Raw genomic sequence first — 22,033 nt, forward strand, 5'->3', positions numbered from 1 at the left:
GCAGAGCCGCAGCGCCGGTCCCCTTACTTTTTTCTGCTTTTTCTCAAAAATCACATCCCCCACCTGCCCTACCCCAGTCGCAGCCCCCAGCCCAACAGGCGTGTCACCCTCCCCCACTTTCTTTCTTCTCCTCACGTTCACCATCTCCCCCATCACGTCCTGCACCAGCAGAACCCATGCCTCTGAGGGCCGCGTCGGGCCCGCCCAGGTCTACCCTGGTCCACCCCTGCCTCCAGGGCCCAGGCCTGTGCCTGGTCCACGACGGTGCGCCATCTGTCCAACCAAGAGACGGGTGGGCGGGTTTTCGACACGGGGGCCTGGACGCTTAAAGACGCTGTGATAGACTCATCGCCAGCGACAGAGAAAACACCCCAAGGGTTCTGGACGCACACATCGGTTCCGGGATCGCTCGTGTACCTTCTGATGGTGGCTCATGGCCTAGGAATCCTTCTTTTACAGGAAACACGAAGCAGACGACACTGAGGTACGGCCGTATGTTAAATCATCACATACTGATTACAGCCTCAGTAAAATGTTCTAAAAAAGTCACACTAGTGTAATTAGTCATTTTTAGCAGCAAAGCCACACGTCTGGACTTCCAATTTGAACAGACCCTTTGTAACACGTGGGTACCTCATTATCGTGTGCCTAGAGCTGAGGCTCCCAAGGTCTCTGAATAATGGAGCTGCTCGTGGAAACCCTACACCACCTCCCGGGCCAAGCGCACCAGCCCGGAGACGCTTCATCCAATGACAGTGCCGCCCTTCCGCTGGGCTGCAGAAACCCACCCGGGCGGACCCCAGAGAATCAAGGGCCTCAAAGTACAGGCTCACATCCCATCCGATTTATTAACGGAAGTGGGTCCAGCTCCCCCAGTAGGGGGATATCTATTTCCATTATGGCTTATTTCAGAAGGAGCATACAACCTCCCTCTGGCAACCCAGACCCTTACATCTTTGCTATCAAGAAACTCTGGCTTTACACTCTGAATCCCCTGCCCCATAAAACACTGTTCTCTGCTGCTCCCCAAAAGAGCGGCCCAGAGGGAACACACAGGCCTTGCCCTCCCCGCCCCCCGCCCCGGGGGTCAAGGCCAGGCTGTCTTCTGGGGAGAAAGCGTCAGTGTTGTCCAGATGCTCAGATTCGGGGCCGGATTGTAAACGGCCCCAGGGAGAGACTGAGCCGTGAGGAGGAGAGAAGCGAAACTGCAGCGGAGGGAACCAGAAGCTCTGAGTGGGAGGTGGCGCCTGGGCGGAGGGGGGCTAGGCGGGTCCGCGGATATGCCCCCCGCAAGCCTCGCCACCCCCTCATCCCGAGAGGGAAGGACGGGCGGCGCGACCAGGGGCCGGACCCCGACGCCAGCGCCCGGCCCACCTGGGGCTGCTGGGTGAAGCTCCCCTCAACTGCCGGGTCCCCCGCTCACACCAACACCCTCGCAGGCCCACGGACACATTTAACACAAAAACCGTACTAGAATGTTAAAAATCGGAGGACAGTCTTTGCAAAAACCACACAGGAGGTTAATAAGCCTGGAAAGGCATGTCCAGAGGAGACAGTCAAGACTGCTCAGAAGGAGGGGGCCGGGGGCTGCAGGCCAGGCCGCTGAGGCCCCGCCCGCCACGCGGTGACCCCTCGGGACAGGTGCGGACACCCCTGCCTCAGCCCCACCCTGTGCCTGGGTGAGCGGAGGCCCTGGACGCAGAGGAGGCCGGGCCAGTGCTGTCCAGAGGGACCCCGGCAGCGGGCGGGTGCGGATCCCACAGGAGGCCCCGGGGTCTCTGCGAGGGCAGGACCCATCAGGGGCGGCAGTGGTGTCAACAAGGAATCAGTCTTCTCTCAGTTACCGTGGGAGCCTAAATGCTGCTGTGTGTTTCTTCCCAGAGGCACCTGGCCGAGGCGCCGGGCAGAACCAAGGTCCCCTTCAGGCCACAGCGCGGTGGTACCTTACACGGACCTTACAGCCACATCCACAGACCTCCCACTAAGAGGGTCTCCCTTCACCGCTGGCCCAACACTGTCCAAACCATTCTAACCAGAACTGCCAGTTTGAGAAACAAAAAATCGTTCCCAGTAGCTGCGTGGCTTCAGGTAAGTCAGATGTCGACCAAAAGAGGCTGGACGGGCTGGAGCGTCCAGCACCACCTGTTGTTGTGTGGTTGTGATGAGGGCTGCGTGGCCAGTACGCAGAACATTAACAAATCGTATTCCATACGTCCAGGGCAGGAATTTCAGTAACGACACTTCAGCAAGTGGCTGCATTACGTTTGACGTGTTCCAAGGTCAAGTGTGAGTTACACAGACCCTGGCTCCCTGCCCACCCCCCCCCCATCCAGGCGCCATGTGGGCTAAAGCCCGGAACCAGCATTTGTGGCATTTCTCAGGCGGCTTCTCATAACCGGCTCTCCAGCTCCACCTCAGCGAGTGGGGTCTTCACCCCGCCCGCCCTGGCTCCCCTGCAGGCCCACAGCCCAACACACGGGCCCCGCCTCTGCCTGCACCCTGACACCACAGGGTACTCGCCGGCCTGAACCAGCCTGGACGCGCGCCTTCCCTGGCCCACAGAGGAAGCCCATCCCAGCTCCTGCGGACAAAGAGCCCCGGGCAGCAGCTATGATGCGGCACGAGCCCCATGCCTCCCTGACGTTCTGTCCGCAAGGGGACAACACGCCAGCCCCCCCCCAGCTGAAAGAGGGCCCCAGACCCGGCCGCGCCTGGGAGCAGTGAAGGTGCCCCAGGCCTGCACCCTCGCTTCTGTGGTCACCGTGTGCTTTGAGCCCTTTCCTCCACGTGAAGAGCACAGGCCATCCGGCCTTCGACGAAGAACGGACTTCATTGTAAAGACGAGTCACGACTCCAGGAGGGAAGCCCAGGCAGGACACGACGGCAAACATACAAACTGTGCACAGAGCCCAGGCCCAGGTCCGCACACACCCTCAACGGGCCTGCCGGGCCCCTTCCCCAGCACCCGGAGGCCTTGGGGGGCCTTGCAGGGGTTTAGTGGACAGAGCCCACACTTCCCGCCCAGCTAAGAATATTATGCAAATCTGTCATTTATTTTAAAAGATACAGCTGATCCCACCACTGAACTACCATTTGCTGGCAGGAAGGTAATTCCAAGAATTCAAAAAAATCCTAGCCATCAGCTTGGGGCCTCCCCACCACCTGCCCACGGGACGCCGCCACATTCGCGGTCCCGAGCCCGAGTCGTGGCGGGGACCTGAGAGCGTGCCCGCCCCTGCCCCCGGCCCCCAGAGGGAGATGGGAACAGGGGGTCCGCTGACTCCCAGGGCATTCCGAAGGGGGGCCTTTATTTAACCAGAGTCTGTCAATAAGCGCGACGCAACGAGGGAGAGAAGAACACGAGCCTTTATGAGCCTTTATTAAACACAGAAAAGACCACCTCAGCGTGCGTTCGCCTTAATTAACTGAATTGCACAGCAAAAGCCTTAAGCGCCTCAACCTGATTCTGAGCTCAGCCACCGTCTGCTGATGGAAGTTCTCCCTTTGCGGACAAAACGTGTCCAGGTAGGTCCCGGCCTGCCCGGGGCCTGCCTTCCTGCCGGGGCTGGGGCGGGGGGCATCTCTCCCCTCCCCTCATCCCTCCCAGCTTCCACTCAATCTCCTACCTAAACCGTAATTCAAATCTGAATTCTTTAACTATTCAAAGGGATTACATTTACCTGGAATGAAAACATTTCCAGTGACTTTCCTGACAGCCCTGAGATGCTCAGGCTGACGCCTGCCACATCGGCGGCCACTGGGGAGCTCCGCACCCATTACTCCCAGTTTCTGCTGCTGCCTCCAGAGCCTGGCTGCCTGCCCAGGAGATTCATCAACTTACAGCGCAGGAGTCTAAGCAAATATTGGGGAGAGCTTATTCAAAACGGCTTAATATAGTGGACATTCATGAAAGCGTGGCTCATCTCTGAAGCCATGCCGCCTCCAGGTCCCCGGCGGGGGCAGGCGCAGAGATGGACGCCAGCGTGGGGAGTAGGGGTGCCTGGAGCCTGCGGACCGCGCATCAGCTCCCAGTGGGTCCAGCGCCCACTGCGAGCTCCATCCTCAGCTCGTTCGACAGGCCAGAGCTGGCGGAAGTATTTCCTCTCATTCTGAAAGCTCGTGTATTTCAGAACCGCACAAACGCATCATCTCTGCACAACCACCAAAAAAGTCGATCCGTGTCCTTCCACCATGGCCGACTGCATCTCAGCAGGTTCCCGAGTGCTCAGACCCCTGCCCAGCGCCATCCGGGGCCTCGAGGGGGACGCAGAGCGCACTGCTGGCTGCGCCCTCGCCCCGCACACGGCGGCCGTCTCACCAGAGACGGGGGAGCCACCTTGCCCCTGCCCGCGTCCCCCGTCCGTCACAGACCCTGAGAGGAAGCCCGTCATGGCGACTTTTGTTTTTCATTGTACGGAACACCCCCTTCAGCATTTGCTGGGGTTGAGCCGTAGGACACGAAGCTAGAAATAGAACTGGAAGCAGCCTGGCAGCCAGGCCTCCTCTCCCCAGCCGTGGGCACTGCCCTCGCGGCCAGATTATACTTCGCAGGTAGTGGAAACAAAACAAAACACAAAACAAAAAAGACGCTCCACGCCAGGACCTTTCTGTCGGGAGCTGTTTACTGGGCAGGGCAGGAGCCAGGCCCGTGGGTGACAGACAGACACAGCTCTGAGGGCACCGGTCACCCCACTGCCTGCCAGGGAGATGACTTCCAGAGGCAACAAGCAGCCGTCCTCACAGGGGTCCCCTGCGTCGCGACGGGGACGGGCTCCAACGCCCCAGCCTCACTGCCTTAGGTCTTCACCTTCCCAGGCCCCGCGTTTAAGGAATTAAAAACAGCCTGTGGCCATGAGTCGCTGTGGCCTTCCTCTGACAAACATCACAGAGAATTAAAATGTCCTCTGGGACAAAGCAGCCCGCTGGTGGAAACATCTCTGGAACTTTGGGGCTGCTGAGCTGAAGGTGCAAGGGCAGTCACCTGTGCTAAGAGGCCAAGGGGCCGCCTGCGCTCTGGGCGCTGGGCCCCGCGCCCTCCTGCGCAGACACGCGGGCCTCTGGGGCGTCCTCGCCATCACCATCACCACCGCTGAGGAGGGAACTGAGAATAGAAACGCCCCCAAGTCTTCACGTCATCAGAAGATGCCCCCTTTCACACGTGAGCCGTGAAACGCCATCCTGCACAGTCAAGGTGGCGGTGAGGGACCTGCCCTCGAGGCCAGGAGGCCGAGGCCAGGCCCATTTCCTCCTGAGTTGCCAGGGCTACAGTCCCCAGCCTGGCGGCCAAAATAACTTAGAAAACAGGAGCCCCAGGCGGGCGGGAAGCAGGGCCACGCCCGCCGCCCGGCTGACAGCAGAGCAGCTATTTCCTGAGACCCAGAGAGAAGCAGGAGGCCCTCTGCCTGCTCCCCAGAGACGGAAGCCCACCGCCCAGCCTCCTCCCTAGAGGGGCCGGGAGTGCCCCGGGAGGGCAAACAACACCCTGCCCAGCCCAGCCCAGGGCAGATTATTTTTAAAATTCTCTTTTCTTTCTCCCAACAAATGGTGGCTGACTGTCTATCCGCACCGCCGAGCGCTCTGGAAGTAAAGAACCCCAGGACCCACGGCCCCTCGAACACCCGGGGGCCACGCTTCCCAGCGCAAGAGGTGGCGGGAGTGACAGGGTGACAGGTGAGAGGATGCCGCTCTCAACTCAGAGAAAATCGTGACAGGGACAAGGGACCCCAAGGTCAGGGCTGGCCGTGTCCTTTTGAGAAGGTGCCCACTTTTGGTTCAGTATCATCTCTAAGGCTCTGCGCCAGCGCGCTTCACACTCGATCTCAGAATTAGTCATTCATTTATTTCTATCCAGGTTCATTCCGGAAATAATGTGAAGGCACTCCCGTCACCCATTAAGAGCTGAAGAATTTAATATAACAATGTAACCATGAACTTAATAGTTACAATATAATGTTAGTAACTAATAAGAACAAGAAGAAAGTACTTTATTCATAAATGCCAAAACTTAGAAGCAACCAAGATGTCCTTTGGTAAGTTGAATGGATAGATAAACCGGGGTCCATCCAGACAAGGGAATATTATTTAGCACCAGAGCCAGCAAGTCACGAAGAGGCATGCAGGAGACGGAAACGCATGTTGCTAAGTGAAAAAAGCCCATATGAAACGGCTGAGCACTGTGTGTCCAACTACGGGACGTTCTGGAAAAGACAAAACTGTGGACCCGGTGAGCAGATCAGTGGTGCCGGGGGCTGGGGGAGGGAGGGAGATACGGGGGGGGGGGCACAGAGGATGTTTACGGCAGTGAAAACACTCCGTATGACCCCATGATGGTGAATACGTGTCATTGCACACCTGTCCAAACCCACAGAATGTACAACACCCAGAGTGAACCCTATGTAAACTACAGACTTTAGGTGATGATGTGTCAGTGTAGGTTCATCGACTGTAACAAAGGTACCATCTGGTAGGGATGTTGATAGTGGGGGAGACCGTCCCTGCGGGAGGAGGGGGAAATCTCTATACCTTCCACCCAGTTCTGCCGTGAAGCTAACACTGTTCTCAAAAAGTCTTAATAAAAAAGAAAAAAGTATGAGTGCTTCTCACATAAATAGGCAAGAAGGAATGTTTTCTATCAACTTCTTCCTAACACCATGACAAGGGGAAGGAGCCCTTTCCATCTCTGCCCAGAGCTCTCTCCAGCTGCCCTTCCCCCAAAGCCTGGTGAACGCTGGGCCCCAGCTGCCAGCACCCCAGAGGCCTTCCTGCAGGAGGCTTTAATGGGACTGTGGTCCCTGGAGGTTGGGGTGGGGGCTGTATGCTTGGCAGTGAGGCTGAAAAGGCCCCTTGACAGTGTTACTCAGCTCGCTGTCGGGGGGAGCAGACATGCAAAGAGACGGGGGGAGGCCGTGAGGGCTTCCCCAACTCTGGGAGCTTCCCAAGCACCAAGCGGGCAGCAGAGCCCCTGAGGACACAGGACGAGCATGGCAGTCCCTGTCCTGAACTGGCTTTCACACCCTGAAGAGGTCACCAAGCCTCTCATCAAAGATATCTGCTAAACAGACTGAAAAGGGGGTTGGATACCAAGGGAGAAAGTCTTCTGGTGGAAACAACCCAGGAAGCCCAGCCAGGACCTGCGCACAGACAGCCGAAGCCCAGCAAGTGCAGAAGGCCTTCAGGGCCTGTTTCTCCACTTCCGCCCCAGATCTGTTCAGACAATTGCCTCGGTCTCCCACCCGCGCCTGCCTTGTCACCGCCTGACCCAAAGGCCTGGAAATGGTACAGCCGAGGAAGTGGAAAAGAGAAGACGTTTAGGGAGGACAGATCCAAGCAGCCTTGGCCTGGTTGGAACATTTATTTTTTAAAAAAAACGAGCAGGGGGCTTCCCTGGTGGTGCAGTGGTCGAGAGTCCGCCTGTCGATGCAGGGGACACGGGTTCGTGCCCCGGTCCGGGAAGATCCCACATGCCGCGGAGCGGCTGGGCCTGTGAGCCATGGCCGCTGAGCCTGCGCGTCGGGAGCCTGCGCTCCACAACAATGAGAGGCCCACGTACCGGAAAAAAAAAAAAAAAAAAAACACAAAAACGAGCAGGACGTTGCACTTTTAAAAGAGGGGCAGTGAATGATACGGAAAATATTATACAGTCATTGCAGAGACGGGCGCCCGCCAGTGCCAAGTGTGCTGGGCTCAGCTTCACCACTTCACCGCCACGTGGGCAGGGACAGAGAGAACATCTTGAAGACAGACACAGAAAGAGGGCCGACAGGGGGCAGAAAGACAGGTCGGGGAGAGCCAGGCTGCAAAGAGGGGGCTCTCGGTTCCCTCCACGCAGGGCGACCCTAGGCACAGACTGGGTCTTCCAGTAAAAGGGGGCGTGATCGTTCAAGGGCTTACTCTTATCCAAGAGCACACACTCTAGGGGGCTGGAGGATTCCTTTATCTTCTGTTTAAGTAGAACCTTTATTTTTGACCGAGAAGAGAAAACGAAAGAAAGGCAAGGCCCGGGGACTTGGTGGTCCGAGGTACCGGAGGCTAGTTCCATTGGGACTTTTCCTGGTGGCAGGGGGAAGGGAGGCTTCAGCGCTGAGGGCACAGGGAGCGGGCGGGCAGACTCGGGGAGCTCGTGGCCCCCGCCCCGCCGGGACGTCCAAGTCCAGGGCCTGGCACACTGTCCCCTGGCGGGAGCGGCGCCCCGCCCTAAACAGGAGGCCCCTCCAGCGAGAATGCGCTCAGGGCTCAGCTGGAGTGCGGCCCCGAGCCTAGCACACTTGGCCGGGGGATCTGCCTACTCCAAAGGGGCCTCTCTCGCTACCCCGCTCGCCCCTCAACTGGACCCGCTGGGGAGGCTATGGGCGCTGCCCCCGCCCCTGGCGCCGCGGGGGGTCGGGGACGGGAGACTGGGGGGCGCCCCGGGGCAGAGGAGCGGGAGCCGCGGCGCGCCTCCGGGCCCGCCCCTCCCGCCGCGGATCCGGCCCGCCCGGGCCCGCGCCCCCTCCCTGCGCCCCGGCCCCGCGCGGACCCACCTGCGGTGGCCGCGGCGGCGCCCTCGTCGCTCTGGTTAAACTCGAAGAGGAAATCAAAGTCGAACTCCTGGTCCTCCTCCAGCCCCGTCATGTTGGGTGGGGGGTCAGAGATCAGAGGGTCGGGGTCCGAGGTCAGGGGTCTGGGGTCCGGGGTCGGGGTCGGAGGTCAGGGGTGGGATCGGATCCGGGGTTCGGGTCTGGTCGGGGGTCGGGGACCTGGTTGGGGTCCCGGGTCGGGGTCCGGGGTCGGGATCTAGGCTGGAGTCGGGCGGGGTCCGGTGTCAGGAGTCAAGGCCTGGGTCGGGGTCCTGGACTGGAGTCAGGCTGGGGTCCGGGGTCGGGGTCGGGATGCCAGGTTGGGGTCGGGGTCGGGGTTAGGGCCCTGGAGGGGGTCCGGTCGGGGTCCAGGGTCGGGGCCCCGGCCGCGGGCACCTGTGGTCGAGGCGCCCGGGGCTCGGCTGCGCCCTGCGCTCCGCCGCGCGTCCTCGGGTAACGTGACTCCCGCTCGCGCCCCTCCCCCCGGCCCTCCCCCGCCGCGCCCCTCCCCCCGCTGTTTCCGGGTTTACATAAACAAGCAGCTTGCCGGCCGCCGGCTTCCGAGTTTTAAATAAACTCTCCCCGCGAGCTGGAGCGCACGCCTTTCACTGGTGTCCCGGCTCCCGGCGCCCACACCCGCGCCCGGGGCCCCCAGGAGGCTCTCGGGTCCGCCCCTCCGCGCGAGCGAGACCCCCGAGTGCCCCCCGGGTCCGCACTCGGGGGGATACGCGTGCGCCGGGGACTGGGGGGAGGGGACACGGGGTCCAGCCACCTCCGTCCGCCCCGCCGCCCGAGCGCCCCTGCGGCCGGAGCCGGGTGGGCAGAGGCTGGGGGCGGGCGAGGACGGGAGCCGGCGGTGGACCCCCGCCCGCCTGCAGCCTCACTCCGGGGAGGCGGGCACCGCTAGCGGTGCCGGCTGGCTGCACCCGGAGGCAGCGGGTCGCGAAGATCAATAGCTGCGTCCCGAGTTGCTGCTGACCCCTCACCAACCTACTGAACGTGCCTAGAGGGGCCTCCCCGCTGCCTGGCCCCTCGTAGGACGAGGATCAGCCCGTCTCGGTTGTTGCCGAGTCTGTAACGCCCACGTCCAGCCGAAGCCCCGCAGCCAGGGCCCGGAGTAGAATTCCCTGGACCGCAGGGCTCGCTTTCAAAGCAGCGGCTTCTTCCCCAGCCCGCTGCGAAAGAGCAACGAACACAGGGAACACCGTTTTCCAGCCCCCAGAGCCCGAAAGAGGAAGGTGGGAGGTTGGTCGGGGCTGGGAGCGCGCTCTCCTTCGCACCTTGAGGCCGGGCTGCTTTACGCGGCCTTCCACTCGCAGGCTGATGCCCAACTGGCACCCCTTCCTTTTTGGGACCCCGTTCACGTTAGTCCCTCAGATTCCTGAAACACGCGTGCACACGCCTGTGCGCGCACAAGTAGCCTGCCAGCCACCCGTGAGTGACTCCAAAGCTTTCCCAGGTTGAGGGAGAGCTCGCGGGGGGGTGAAACCCAAGGCCCGGACACAGAGCAGCCCGTCCGCACAACAGCAGTATAAAAGGCTAGGCCCGCCTGAGCACCAACTCTCCCCAGGACTTTCTCCCAGGTGTTTGTTCTAACTGCCCGAGAATCTTGGCACCCCGTGACACCAGCATCTGCAAGAGCAACGGGATGGTGGCCAAGACGGCGGTGTGAGAGGCTGAGAACGACCCGCGCAGGGGGAGTCGAGTGGGAAAGGAGGAGAGTGCACAAGTGTCCGTTTCTGCAACTCCGCTGCTAATCAAACGACTCCTGCTCTCTGCCCCGCAGGCCCTCTGGCCCCGTGGGGATTGCTTTTTTCGGAAGGAGATAACCTGGGAATCACGTGACCCCTCCCCCAAACCCTTTCCCTCTCATGACCCTTTCCAAATCGCTGGTTTTCTCCAGTGATAAACTATAGTTCACTTTGGCCTGATTTAGTTTCTAATAATAGTTCTATCTTTGAGATGTATGTTGGAGGGCTGTTTTGTTTTAGTTTGCTTTTTTTGCTGACCTTCAGGCAAATGGAAGTTCTGTTTTCCGTTCAGAAGCCACAACATTTCATTTTCTCTCCTTTCGGGTTTTTTTTTTAAGTTCAGCCACCTTCTCACCCCCACCAAAAATTTACACACAAACAACAGCCTCTACCATCTGTTTAGACTAAAACTTCTCGCTCAACTGTTCTGTCCAGGAGAAAGTGGGTTTACCCTTCCGGGTGCACCCGAGCCCCTCGGGGTCAGGACTGGGGTCTGCTTTATCCTAAGGCCGAGCTGATCCCCGCCTACTTGCAGATCCCCCACCGACGTAACCGGATAGGGTGGCCGTGTTTTAACTGCTCCTCTTCCCAGCACCCCCGTGCCTTTCGTCTTGTAAATGGTTTGGAGCTATTTGCTAATTCAGCAGACACTCCCGTCTTGATGGAAACGTTTAGCTGGCTCTTCCTGTCAGAGGCTGCCGGTGTGCACCGGGCCCAGAGCTCCAGCCCTGGGTGTGACAGAGCAGCAGGGCCTTTTCTAATCTGGATTAGGAAACAACGCCGCGAAGTTAAGTGGCAGGAGAACAGCGCGGGCATTGTTCCGTTCTGGAGAGCCCCGGGCACTCAGTGTGGAACCACCTCTGGATGGGTGGGTGGGTGTACCTACGAGGCCTGCATCTCTCTGCATTCCCCACGCACAAGAACGAGCACAGGGCCTTCTCCAACAGCAGTGCCCAGTGAGCTTTGACCACATGCTCACTAAACTGGAGGGAAGCGCTGGGGAATCCCTGAGATTCTCACATGGGCAACTAAAGCCCAGCCGGGCCTGCGGGGGAAGGCCTCAGCACGGCAGGCGTGGACCTGCAGGCCCTGCCTCTCATACCCTGTGCCTGGCTCTATGAAGGATTAGATCATACTTTCTGTTTAGCCTAATTCTGTGGTCCTTATAAATACACCAATATTTGTTTAGTCAAAGGGCATCATCACGCCTGGCGTGCTGCCTCTTAGCAGGGACACCTTCAAATGTATTTTCTTAAGCTGGAAACCTGAAAGATAACCACCACCCCCATAGACGCCTTTTCCTCTTGTAAGAGAAAAAAGATTCTCTATCGCAGACAGACCACCGACTGTAGAGGTAAAGAAACCTAAACTTTGAAAGACCCACATTTATAAAAAGCAGTGATAAGAAACTTTGAAGTAAGTGTCAAGGATGTAAAATCAAAGTCTCGACAACTTTTAAAACCTTTTTAACAGTAAGAGCTTGTCCTGTAAACGTCACCTGCTGTTTACATTTCAGCATCTTCTAAATTGGGATGAAATGGTGAGAAACATGAGATACATCTTCCTCCCTTGATGAAAACATGTAGAAATAACATAAGACATCAAGACACTGACCCCATACCGCTGTTCTTATATTGAATGTACGGTCTTGAGCTCACGTTTGCTAAAGAGAAGGAAGTTCTCCCGAGCCGGCAGTCTTTGAAAAGCGCAGCTGTAATGCAGGAGGGGCCGTCACATTGATTAGATCGTGCAGGAGACGGCAGCAGTTACTTCCTAGCTCTCCCCACAGGGGTGTCTGCCCTGCGAAGTACGAGCACTCATCATGCACTGGCAGGCGAGGCGGTTTTCTTAAAATAGTTTAGACAAAGTACTTCAGGGTTGCTACGGCATTTGGAAAGGTGTCTCCCAGCTTCCATCGTGCTCCCTGACGAGGATGCTCGTCACCCCTTTCGGAGGCTATCTTCAGACACCTTCAGGAACGCCGTAGGAACTCTGGGCTGCTTTGGTCAGGGGTGGGAGGAGTGTTGAGAGGGTGCGGGTGAGGGGACTGTGGACCTAAGACCGCACGCGGGAGGGTCGCAAGCGCACCGTCAGTAGCGGCGGCCTCGCCATCACCAGCCTTCAGGGCAGGGCAGACGCTTATGCCATCTTCGTGACTATGAACAAGTAGCTTGAAACTCGGAGGTCTCTTTTCCAACTGTCCTGGAACATCTACGTTTGGAACTCTCAAGTCTCTAAGGCTGCAAACTGTCTTGAATCAGGGGCTGTGCCCGACCGCTCCTCTGATGGCTTTTAGTCCTGCGGGTCGAGCCACCGGCGGGGCAGCGCCACACGGAGCGGTTCGCGAGGCCCAGCGCCTGGAAGGAATCTGCTACCGACTGAGCTCGTGGAGGGGCGCAGAACACCGCCCCCCCCCGCAACCTCACCGTACGGCTGGTCTTCCTGGGGCCTTGCCCCACGGGGGAAGACACCGGCCATCCCTCTTTCCCAGAGAAACCTCGCTGCTTTCCAAAGTGTCCTTCCTTCGTGGTTCTGACGGCCCTAACCTCGCCCCGTCCCCCAGCCGCCTGCATTTGAACTGAGTTTCTATAGCCGGAGCAGCCGCGAGGCTGCACCAGCGAAGGCCAAGTGCGCGCACTCAGCGCTAGAGAAGAGGAGACACCTATTGGCAAGAAGGCGCGCACGAAATCAGGGCTGCTCTGGGGAAACACCAGGGGGACACCGCTTCCCAATCTGTGCAGCGCGCCCGCCGCGCGCCCGGCCGCCCGCGCCCCTCCCTGCGCGCGGACCCTGGACCGGCCTGCTCGCCCCTCCGCGGGCCGGGACCCCGCCGGGCGTGGGTCGGACGGGCGCGGGCCGCACGGGCGCCGGGCTCAGGGCGCGGGGCCGGGGGCCCCCGGGGGCCGCGGCGGGGGTCTGCGGCCGCTCCGGCTTACCTTCCTCTGCCGACTTCATGGTGCCGCCGGCGGGCGCAGAGGGCCCCAAAGTTTCTCCGCTCCCGCAGACTGCAGCCGGAGGGCCGAGTGGAAACTTGGAAGGGACTGGAAAACTGGTACTTGGCATCCACGCGGCGGCGGCGGCGGCGGCGGCGGCGGCGGCGGCGGCGGCAGCGGGAGGAGCGGGAGGAGGAGCGGGCGTCTTGCGCCGCCGCGCGGGGCCGGGTCTCCCGAGGAAGGACGCCTCTCCCCCGGCGGACGCGCGCCGGCCCGGGCTCAGCGCCGCGCGCCCCAGAGAAGAGTTGTGAGGGGCGTGTGCGCGCGTGGCGGGTCCGGGCTGCGGCGGCCCCGGGAGCCCGGCAGGCTGACGGGCGGCGGGGGCTCGGAGGTGTGCGCCCGCGCCCCGGTCCCCGCGCCCGGCCGCCCTCCCCGGCGCGGTGACTGACTGTGCCGGCGAGTTCGGAGCCTCTGAGTCTCGCTCTGACGCAGGGCCGCGCTCTGCCTGCTGCCTTTTTAAAGCTGGAAAACACCTCCCCCGCCTCCCCGCCGGCCCGGCCGCTCCCGCGCCCCCTCCCTGCCGTGACATCACGCCCCAGCCCGCCCGAGCCAGCGCTGGGCCCGGGGGACCAGCGGCCGAGCGCCCGCCCCTCCCCGCGCCGGGCAGCCGCTTGACCGGCCCGCGGGGCGCAACGGGGGGCGGGCGGGGGCGCACCCGGCGCACGGCCCGGCCCGGACGCCTGGGTCCACGCGGGTGTCCTGAGAGAGCCACACTCTGCTTTAATGAGGGGGCGGGGAGGGGGGCCGGAGACGAGGGGGGTGCCGAGAGGGCCCTGCATGCTGAAGTCATTATGTAAAATCGCAGGCTTTCCCTGCTGTGGAAATTTGGAAAAGCGCTTCCACTGGCAGGCCCGAGAAAGGAAATTCCCATCCCGCTAAATTACTAACAGATTGCACGGCAGTCCCGGGACGTGGAGTTATTGTCATTTTTCTTCTGTAAATATCTGAGCGACCCAGATTGCCTGTTGCATGGCGGGCTGGGGGGAGGGGGTGTCTTGGAGAACGGCGAGCCCCTCCCCGGGCTCCCAGCCGCCGGCACCCGGCCCGCCCCAGAGGGCCAGGGGCGGTTTACGGGCGCGACTTCGGGATTTCTAACCGACGGGGGCTGGTCTGAGAACCGAGAGCCGGCGCTCGGGGAAACCTCTCCAACCGGCCCGTTTCACTTTACACTTTCCTCTTTCAGACCCTGCTGCTTCTCCTCGGCGCGGCTCAGCGGCCAAAACGGGACCGTAGTTTTGTGTTGGCCTTGGAGGGAAGGGACTGGAGTGTTTGTTCGGGCGGTTAAAATGTCTGGTGTATAAAAATAATAAATCTATTGCACGACACCCTATGTGGTTTAAAATAAACCCAAAGCAAAAAACTTGTCTGCCGCGGGGACCGGGAGGCCTGCAGGTCGCGCGGGTGGGCACCCTCAACGACTTCACGCCCGGGACCTGGGGAAAGTGGGGTGCGACATTTGACCCCCATCTGTGTGTTTCGCTGCCCCTTGGGCGCGATATTAAACAGTAAGAAGGTGCCCGGCGGGGGCGATACCCGCGTCACCGCTGCCGGTTATCGGTTCATCGCAGCGGCGTCGACCCGACAGGGCTGAAATCCCTTCTTCCGGCTCAGGTCTCCCCTCGGGTGTCTGGTGGGTGTCAGGACACTTTTCGGGTGCCACTACCTGTGGGTCTGCTCCCACCGCGAGAGCCGGGCCTGGCACGCGCCTTGTGCCCCAGGCAAAGGGGGGGAACCCCGCGTGGACACCGGGGCTGGGGGTGGGGGGACCCCACGAGGAGGCTGGAGGCCTAAAAGTGGGACCTCGCGAGGATGCTGAGGCTCGGGGGAGTCGCCAGGACACCGAGGCTGGAGGGACCCCGCGAGGACGACGAGGCTGGGGGGACCCCTCAAGGATGCTGGACGCGGGGCGGGGGCGGAGGCGGGGCGGGGGGGGGCCGGGGCGTGCAACAGAGCCGGAAGCCGCCAGGGGGCGCTAGGGTCGGGCCGCCCACGCCCCTCCCTCGCCCCTCCCTTTAAAATGATCTGGCCGCTGTACGTTCTGGTGTCCCCAGACCTGGGTGCCAGGGTTCTGCCAGGAGAGTGTGCGTGGAGAGGTCCCGCCCCACTACCGGGACGGGCCAGGAGGAGGGGGCCGAGTCCTTGCGGGGGGCGAAGGGGGATGTGGAAAGTTGTATGAAAATAAAGACTGACTCTCACCCCCTCCCCTCCGCCCCTCTCGCGCTTTCACACGCGCGCGGGACCGTCTCCCGGTCCTGGAGCCCGCGGGACCCCCTGGGGCCGGGGGCGCCCCTGGGTTGCAGAGGGGCCGAGCTGGGGGCTGTTGGCCGCCACTGCCCCTCCTCCTCTTCCTCCAATAAATAATTTTCACTCCATCCAGAAAAGCTCTTTTCCTGTCTGCTCTCAACGCGCCCCTTATTCCCCCGCCCGGGTGACGGAATCCCCGTCTGTTTCCCTCTGTTTAATTCCGTTGCCGGGACCACGGTGGCCGCGCGCCAGGGCGCAGGGAGTTCCGGGGGCGGCGGCGCAGCTCGGCGGCCAGCGCGCCCCCGTGTCCGCCTCGGGCCGGTCCTGCGGCCACTGCGGGACCACGGGCCTCCGTCCCCGCGGCCGCGGCCCCCCGCGCTCCCCTTCCGCCTCTCCGGCTCCTCGGGCCTCCTCTCGAAGTGTGTTTATAGCTGCTACTAGGAGAGACGTTACACGGGTTTTATTTTAAGGATGGGTGATGACTAACGAAGTTAAAAGGAGCTTAGGACAGAAAACAAGACTATTTTTAGATTACTGTTGTTTCTGTGGATTATTGGGGCAAATACACCCAAAGAAGCTTACCATTTTCAAAGTCGCTTCGGATGCCAAATCCTCTCTCTTGGCGCACACTTGGGTAATCCATCCACCCTGCCTAATATTTCCTATAGACTCTGCAGTTGCTTGGGCTTTTGTGTTTAAGCACAACTGCTATGGAGACGCCACCCTCAGTGACGTGGGCGGTCCGGGACCTGGTCAGGAGGACCTGGGAAGCCCTGGCCTGGCTGGAGCTGCCCTGAAGGGGATGCTCTGTCCCCCGCCCTGGGAGCCCCGCTGGGGACCGTCTGGCCCACCTGGCCTGGGGCTTTCCAGCCTCCAGGGAGGCAGCTTCCGTGCACACACTGCACTGGCAGGGGCTCCTGGGCAGGTGCTGGGCCACGGCCCACCCTTTCTTCCTGTTCCTCAGGCCACGGCCCACCCTTTCTTCCTGTTCCTCAGTCGCACACCCAGGCGCCACTTCTTGCTGGTGAAAATCACCTCAAACGTCTGCAGGTTGCACGTGAATGCTTTGTGCTCGCCAGGTCCACGTGGTGAGCCCGGCAGTGGCCAGCTTGACGTTCTCCCATTTGGAAACACCTTGGGCACCTGAATCCTCTATAAGGGGCAGGTGTGCGTTCTTCCTGCAGGCAGCGAGAAGCACACGGACTGAACAGAGGCGCTGGCAGGTGCGCTTGGGGACAGCGGCAGCTAGCCAGAGGGTGGAGACTGGCATGACGTTAAAAATCAGAATTGTGAAGAGGGTATTTACTTCTAAGTAAACTTAGCTGAGGTGGTTTTCAAAAAGCCAGCGGCAGTGCACCTCCAGGTCGTGGCTGAAGTTGAGAAAGACGGGGCTGCACACCTGTGTCAGCCCCTCCGGACGTCCCGCTTCGGTCTGACGTGTCCTTAGAGGTCCATGGATTTAGGGCTTGGAAGTTTACACTGTGCGTTTACTTGTGAAATCGCTCTTTAATCCACCCCTCTTCCCTGGAACGGTGCAGGGGCCTCCTTCGTCTCCCGAGCACGCACTCCAAGCACCACCACCAGGTCTAAAGCCTCAGTCATCAGTCAGTCACCTCCCCTGAGCACAGCTCTCAGCGTGGCTCCTGCTGTCCCTCCCCCTCCCCCACCTCCCTGCCACCCACCCTGAGTCTCAGCCTCACCCGCACCAACGCCCAGAGCCCTCCTCCAGTCCACCTGCCCCCCCTCCCCGGGTCCTTATCACCGTCTGAAACATCTTTGCCCACCTCCGTAGCCCCTCGCACTGCCGTCCAGTGTGGTGGCCTTGGACAGCCGAGTCTGCTCTATAGCCTAAAACATCCTCCCTGGAGAACGTTCCACGTGACCTCGAGAGGAATGTGTGTCCCGCTGTGGCGGGGTGGCACGTCCGAAGCACGTCTGTAGGCCTCGTTGCTTCACGGTGTGGCTCAAGCCTTCTGCTTCCTGGTTGGCTTCCGTCTGGCCGTTACGTCCGTTATCGACAGTGGGGTATTGACGCCTCCACCTGTCGCTGTAGGACCATCTATTTCTCCCTTCCTTCCATCAGATTTGCTTCATATATTTTGGAGCTCGGCTGTTAGATGCACATGTTTCTAACTGTTATGTCTTCCTGATGGATTGGCTCTGTTATCATTACGAAACATTCCTCTTTATTTGTAATAACACTTGTGGTGTTAAAGCCTATCTTGTCTGACATCGGTGCAGCCATTCCAGCCCTCCCGCACTTGTTCTTTGCATAGTATACTTTTCCACCCCTTTAGTCCATTCGTGCCTTGAATCTAAAGTGTGCCTCTTACAGCCAGCTGCAAGTTGGATCACCTTGTTTTTCGTCCAGTTTGACAATCTCTGCCTTTTTATTAGCTTGTTAAATTCATCCACACTTAACGTGATCGTTGATATCGTTGGGTTTATGTCTGCCATTTCATTTTTCCTGTTTCTCATGTTTCTCAGGTCTGTTTTGTTCCTCTGTTCTCCCTTTATCGCTTTCTTTATGTTAAGTGAATGTTGTCTCATGCAGCATTATGAATTCTTTAATGATTTTTACCGTTTCTAAAGTTATTTCCTTAGTGGTTGTTCTAGGGTTTACCACTTACATTTTAACATCACAATCAGGTTAATTCCAGTGATATCCATAAACATTAATCTCATGTGGGTTTATTCCTTTTTCCCCTGTTTATGGCATTATGTTACTTACACGACCAATAGCAATGCTGCAAACTCAGCGGACTCTGCAAGCGCGCTTCCTTTACCACCTGTAGTCAATTCCTCCAGCCCAGCTCTGCTCCAGCCACTTCCTTGGTACTGTTATTGATGAAAATATTACACATGTATTACATTTCCACTGGTAATAGGCCTGCCATTACATTATATCTATGTAATTTTATACAATTGCTTTTTAAATCAGTTATTAGAACACAGGAGGAAACTATACATTTGCGCTGCCTTATGCAGTGACCTGCTTACCTTAACAGCACTCTGTTTTTCCTCGTGTGGATTCAGTTTCCGTCTGGGGTCGTGTGCTTTCAACCTGAAGAACGTCCTTTACTTCTCGTAAAAGGTGGATCTGCCAGCAGCCACTTCTCAGTTTTTGTGTACCTGGGAACACTTCATTTCACCCTCATTTTTGAAAGACAGCTTTGCTGAGTATGGGATCCTTGGTTGACAGTTTCTTTGTTTCCTTTGAGCACTTGGGATGTGTCAGCCTCTGCCTTCCGGCCTGCGGTGTCTCTGCGGAAGGCCAGTCTCATTTGGAGGCAGTCCTACCGGGGGCCCCTTGAAGGGACCGCACTCTCCTCTTGCTGCTCTCAGGATGTTCTCCTCGCTGTGGTTCTCAGCGCCTTCACCGTGATGCAGGTCTCTCCTGGCGTGGAACCACCCTCACAAGCGGGGGCGAGGGCTCTGGGGCTCCCGGCATTCTCAAGGTACAGCCTCCGTTCCACTGCAGGGGTGGGGGCTGCGTGGGAGCAGGTGTCCCTCTTCCCAGCCGCACTCCCCGGGGACTCAGCCCACGGGACCAGGGAGCCCCGCGTTGGTGGCTGCAGCCTCTGGACTGGAGCCCCCTCCTCGCTGAGCTGGGACGCTGGGGGAGTCTCGGTTCAAATACCAAAGACTCTCCTTTTTAAAGCAGTTCCCGTAGATTTTCTTGAATAGATGTTTCTTTTGCCATTTTGTCCTTAGGAGCATTTGCAGAGGCTTTGAATGGTTGTTTTCTTTTAGATGATTTTCTGCGTTTTCACTATGAAGCAGGTCAGCTGAGCTCATGCTTGCAGTGCAGAAGTTGACGTGGCGTCTGCATTGCAGCCCCGCGCGGCACCCAGGGGAGCCGTCATCGAGGCCTTCAGCTCGTGGGCTGTGGTGAGGGTTAAAGGAGGCCCTGCCCGCTTTCCTCGGTGACCGGCCCCCAGCCGCTCAACGAACGTGATGAACATCTCAGAGCCAGAGTGTCCTGGGCCGGATTGCATCTTCCAAGGAGGCGCTGGAGCCCTGACCCCTGGTACCCGTGAGTGGACCGAACGTGGAAACAGGGTCCTTGCAGATGGGATCAGTGAAGAGGAGGTCATTACGTGGCCTGACCCAACGTGGCCGTCATCCTCATGAGAGAGAAGGTGACGGGGCAGCGACACGGGAGTGCCCCTGAGGACGCCAGCACTACCGGCCCCTGGGAGAGGCAGGAGGACCCTGCCCTGGAGCCTAGGAGGGAGCGCGGCCCTGCCGGTGCCCTGACCCTGCACTTCCGGGGCTGTGAGAGAATATTGTTCTGTCAGTTTGAGGCCCCAGTTCGTGGTACTTTGCTCGGCGGCTCCAGGGAACAAACTCAAAGGCTGGGTGGTATGTGTTTCCTTCCGGGAGCCCGGCTGACGGCCCGCTGGGGGCCCTCCTGACCCACTGCCGGGCTGGTGGCCGTGGTGCCACCCCAGGCCCCTCTTCTCCCCACGGTACCCCCGTCAGGCAACTTCGCCCGGGGACCCCTCCGTGTGGGCCGTGGGCTGCCCTGCTCCCCTTGGGACTCAGCTCCTGGGGGCCGTGGGGGGGTGGGCCCCCGGCTCTGAGGCCCCCCCCCCCCGGTAGCCGTGCCCACTGGGCCCGCGAGGAAGGCACGGCCGCAGGCGGATTCCTGGGCGGTTTGATCACCTGGACCCAGAGGCACCTGAAAGCCCAACTCCGGGTTCCTCACGAGGGGAGGAGACCCCTCCCCTCTCTCGCTGCCTCCGTCTATTCTGCTGTGGGGTTCGGCCTCAGCTAGAACCCCAGGCCACACAGGAGCCGCCGCTGGCACCCGGGCTCTGCCCCTGCCCTGCAAGGCCCGAGAGGGACCGGCAGCTTCGGAGGCGGATGCAGACGGATGGGTGAGGGCGGGGGCTGCGAGCGCCCCGCTGAGCAGAGTCCTCGAGCTTCACGTCGGTTCTCTTGGGAAACCTGCCGGACCTCCCCCTGCCCTGAGCCCCGGGCGGCTGCCTCGCGCCCTCCCTGCCAGCCTCAGGCCAGCTGCGGGCTTGGTGAGCCCTGTCCTTTATTTCTGAGAAGTCGGAGGACGTGCGGAAGAGAAGGGCACTCAGCTCCCCTAGTTTGGCCGTCGCGGCGTCTGCTCTGGCCACCGACCTGGCCGGAGGGGACTAGGTTCCACCTCTTGTTTCTGGCGAGTGTCGGGGTCTGCATCTGGGAGCTCACAATGCTTTCCTTTTGTGAGAGTAAGAGGAATAATAGTAACAGTTTTCTGGCGGCAAATTTGCTAAATTAGGCAGCAACCCAGGGCGCGCCGCTTTCACCGCAGCCTTAGACGGGGAGGCTGCCGAGTCCCTGTCTCTGCTCTGATTGGCTTTCGTTTTACATGCGGCGCAGTTTTCAGGGGTGGGTGCACAGGCCAGCCGCCCCTCCCGGGCCCAGGGCTCCGACCCCGCGGCGAGGTGGAATCTGCCCATGGCTTGGGGCTGCCGGGCTTCCCAAACTATTTTTAAAGTGTCTTTGGTTCAATAAAGCTCTAAACGAGTTCTGCCAGCCACTTTTTCCATTAATTTCTAAACCGGAGTGAATTTCAAGGGACATTTAATCCACGTGCTTCTGATTCATTTACACTCAGCTCGCTGCGATGCCGTGTTGAGCTGTTTGATTCTGAAGCACAGGCGGCTTTCTACAAGCCTGCTTGGCCTTTTTTCCTTCTTGGAAACAGGAAGTGGCATCTTGCCAGCGTGTAAATGGACGCGATCCCTCAGTGACGATGCTGTTTCAAACCCACACCCAAGAGCCTGGCGCTGTCGCAGGGCCCTGGGCTGCTGGGTCCCCAGGCGGGTGGGGGAATGGGGCTGACACCCCCACACAGCCCTCTGGCTGTCCCCCATTTGGGCCTCAGGTACCCAGACAGCAAGAGAGCCTGTACTGTGCTTGTCTCTTTAAAACTTGTGTCAATACTCATAACAGAAATTTACCATCTTAACCATTTTTAGTGTACAGTTCACTGGCGTTAAGTACCTTCACACTGTCACCAGCATCCGTCTCCAGAGCCTTCTCATCTTCCCAAACTGACACTCGGTCTCCGAGCGCCTCCGCTCCCGCCCTTCCCCACCGTCGCTCTGTCTGACTTCGCCTGCTTAGCCCAGGCCCCTCGTGTAAGTGGAATCACACAGGATTTGTCCTTTCGGGACGGCTTATTTCACTCAGCATCATGTCCTCAAGGTCCAGGCGGGCTGTACCAGGGTGAGAGTTTCCTCCCCTTCGAGGCTGAATCAGATTCTGTCGTGCACAGGGGCCACGTTGTCCTCCGCGCTCGTCCGTGGACGGGTGTTTGGGTCGTGTCCACCTTTCAGCGGTGGGAGCGGTGCTGGCCTGACCGTGGGTGCGGACTCCCCGAGACCCTGCCTTCGGTCTCTGGGCGACACGCCCAGACGTGGGGTTTCTGGACCCTACGGTGCTCCTGAGTTGGGCTCTTCGAGGGACCAGTGGCCTGTGCTTGGTTTGT

The 22,033-nt window shown here is 59.8% G+C and overlaps 1 protein-coding gene and 1 long non-coding RNA gene across 5 annotated transcripts in view; one reads left to right on the forward strand and one right to left on the reverse strand.

Annotated features, from left to right (window-relative positions):
- The window catches only part of NFATC1 (nuclear factor of activated T cells 1), a 103,247-nt gene extending 89,160 nt beyond the window's left edge, over positions 1-14,087 (reverse strand). The window contains exons 1-2 of one of the 4 annotated variants that reach the window (XM_067698789.1): positions 8,952-9,008; positions 8,520-8,659 (exon numbers count right to left, since the gene is read on the reverse strand). In XM_067698789.1, the coding sequence (XP_067554890.1) occupies positions 8,520-8,610 (91 nt within the window). In that variant the 5' untranslated portion in view covers positions 8,611-8,659; positions 8,952-9,008. Of the gene's footprint in view, positions 1-8,519; positions 8,660-8,951; positions 9,009-13,242 lie in introns of those variants that run through there. The other 3 variants (XM_067698790.1, XM_067698786.1, XM_067698788.1) reach the window with 3 other exon arrangements.
- Positions 13,026-14,624, forward strand: LOC137203176 (uncharacterized). The gene is made up of 2 exons (XR_010932968.1): positions 13,026-13,358; positions 14,483-14,624. It is a non-coding gene; the product is annotated as an uncharacterized lncRNA (long non-coding RNA).
- Positions 14,625-22,033: the final 7,409 nt, after the last annotated feature.

This window comes from Pseudorca crassidens, chromosome 12 (genome assembly GCF_039906515.1).
Source record: "Pseudorca crassidens isolate mPseCra1 chromosome 12, mPseCra1.hap1, whole genome shotgun sequence".
NCBI lineage: Eukaryota > Metazoa > Chordata > Mammalia > Artiodactyla > Delphinidae > Pseudorca > Pseudorca crassidens.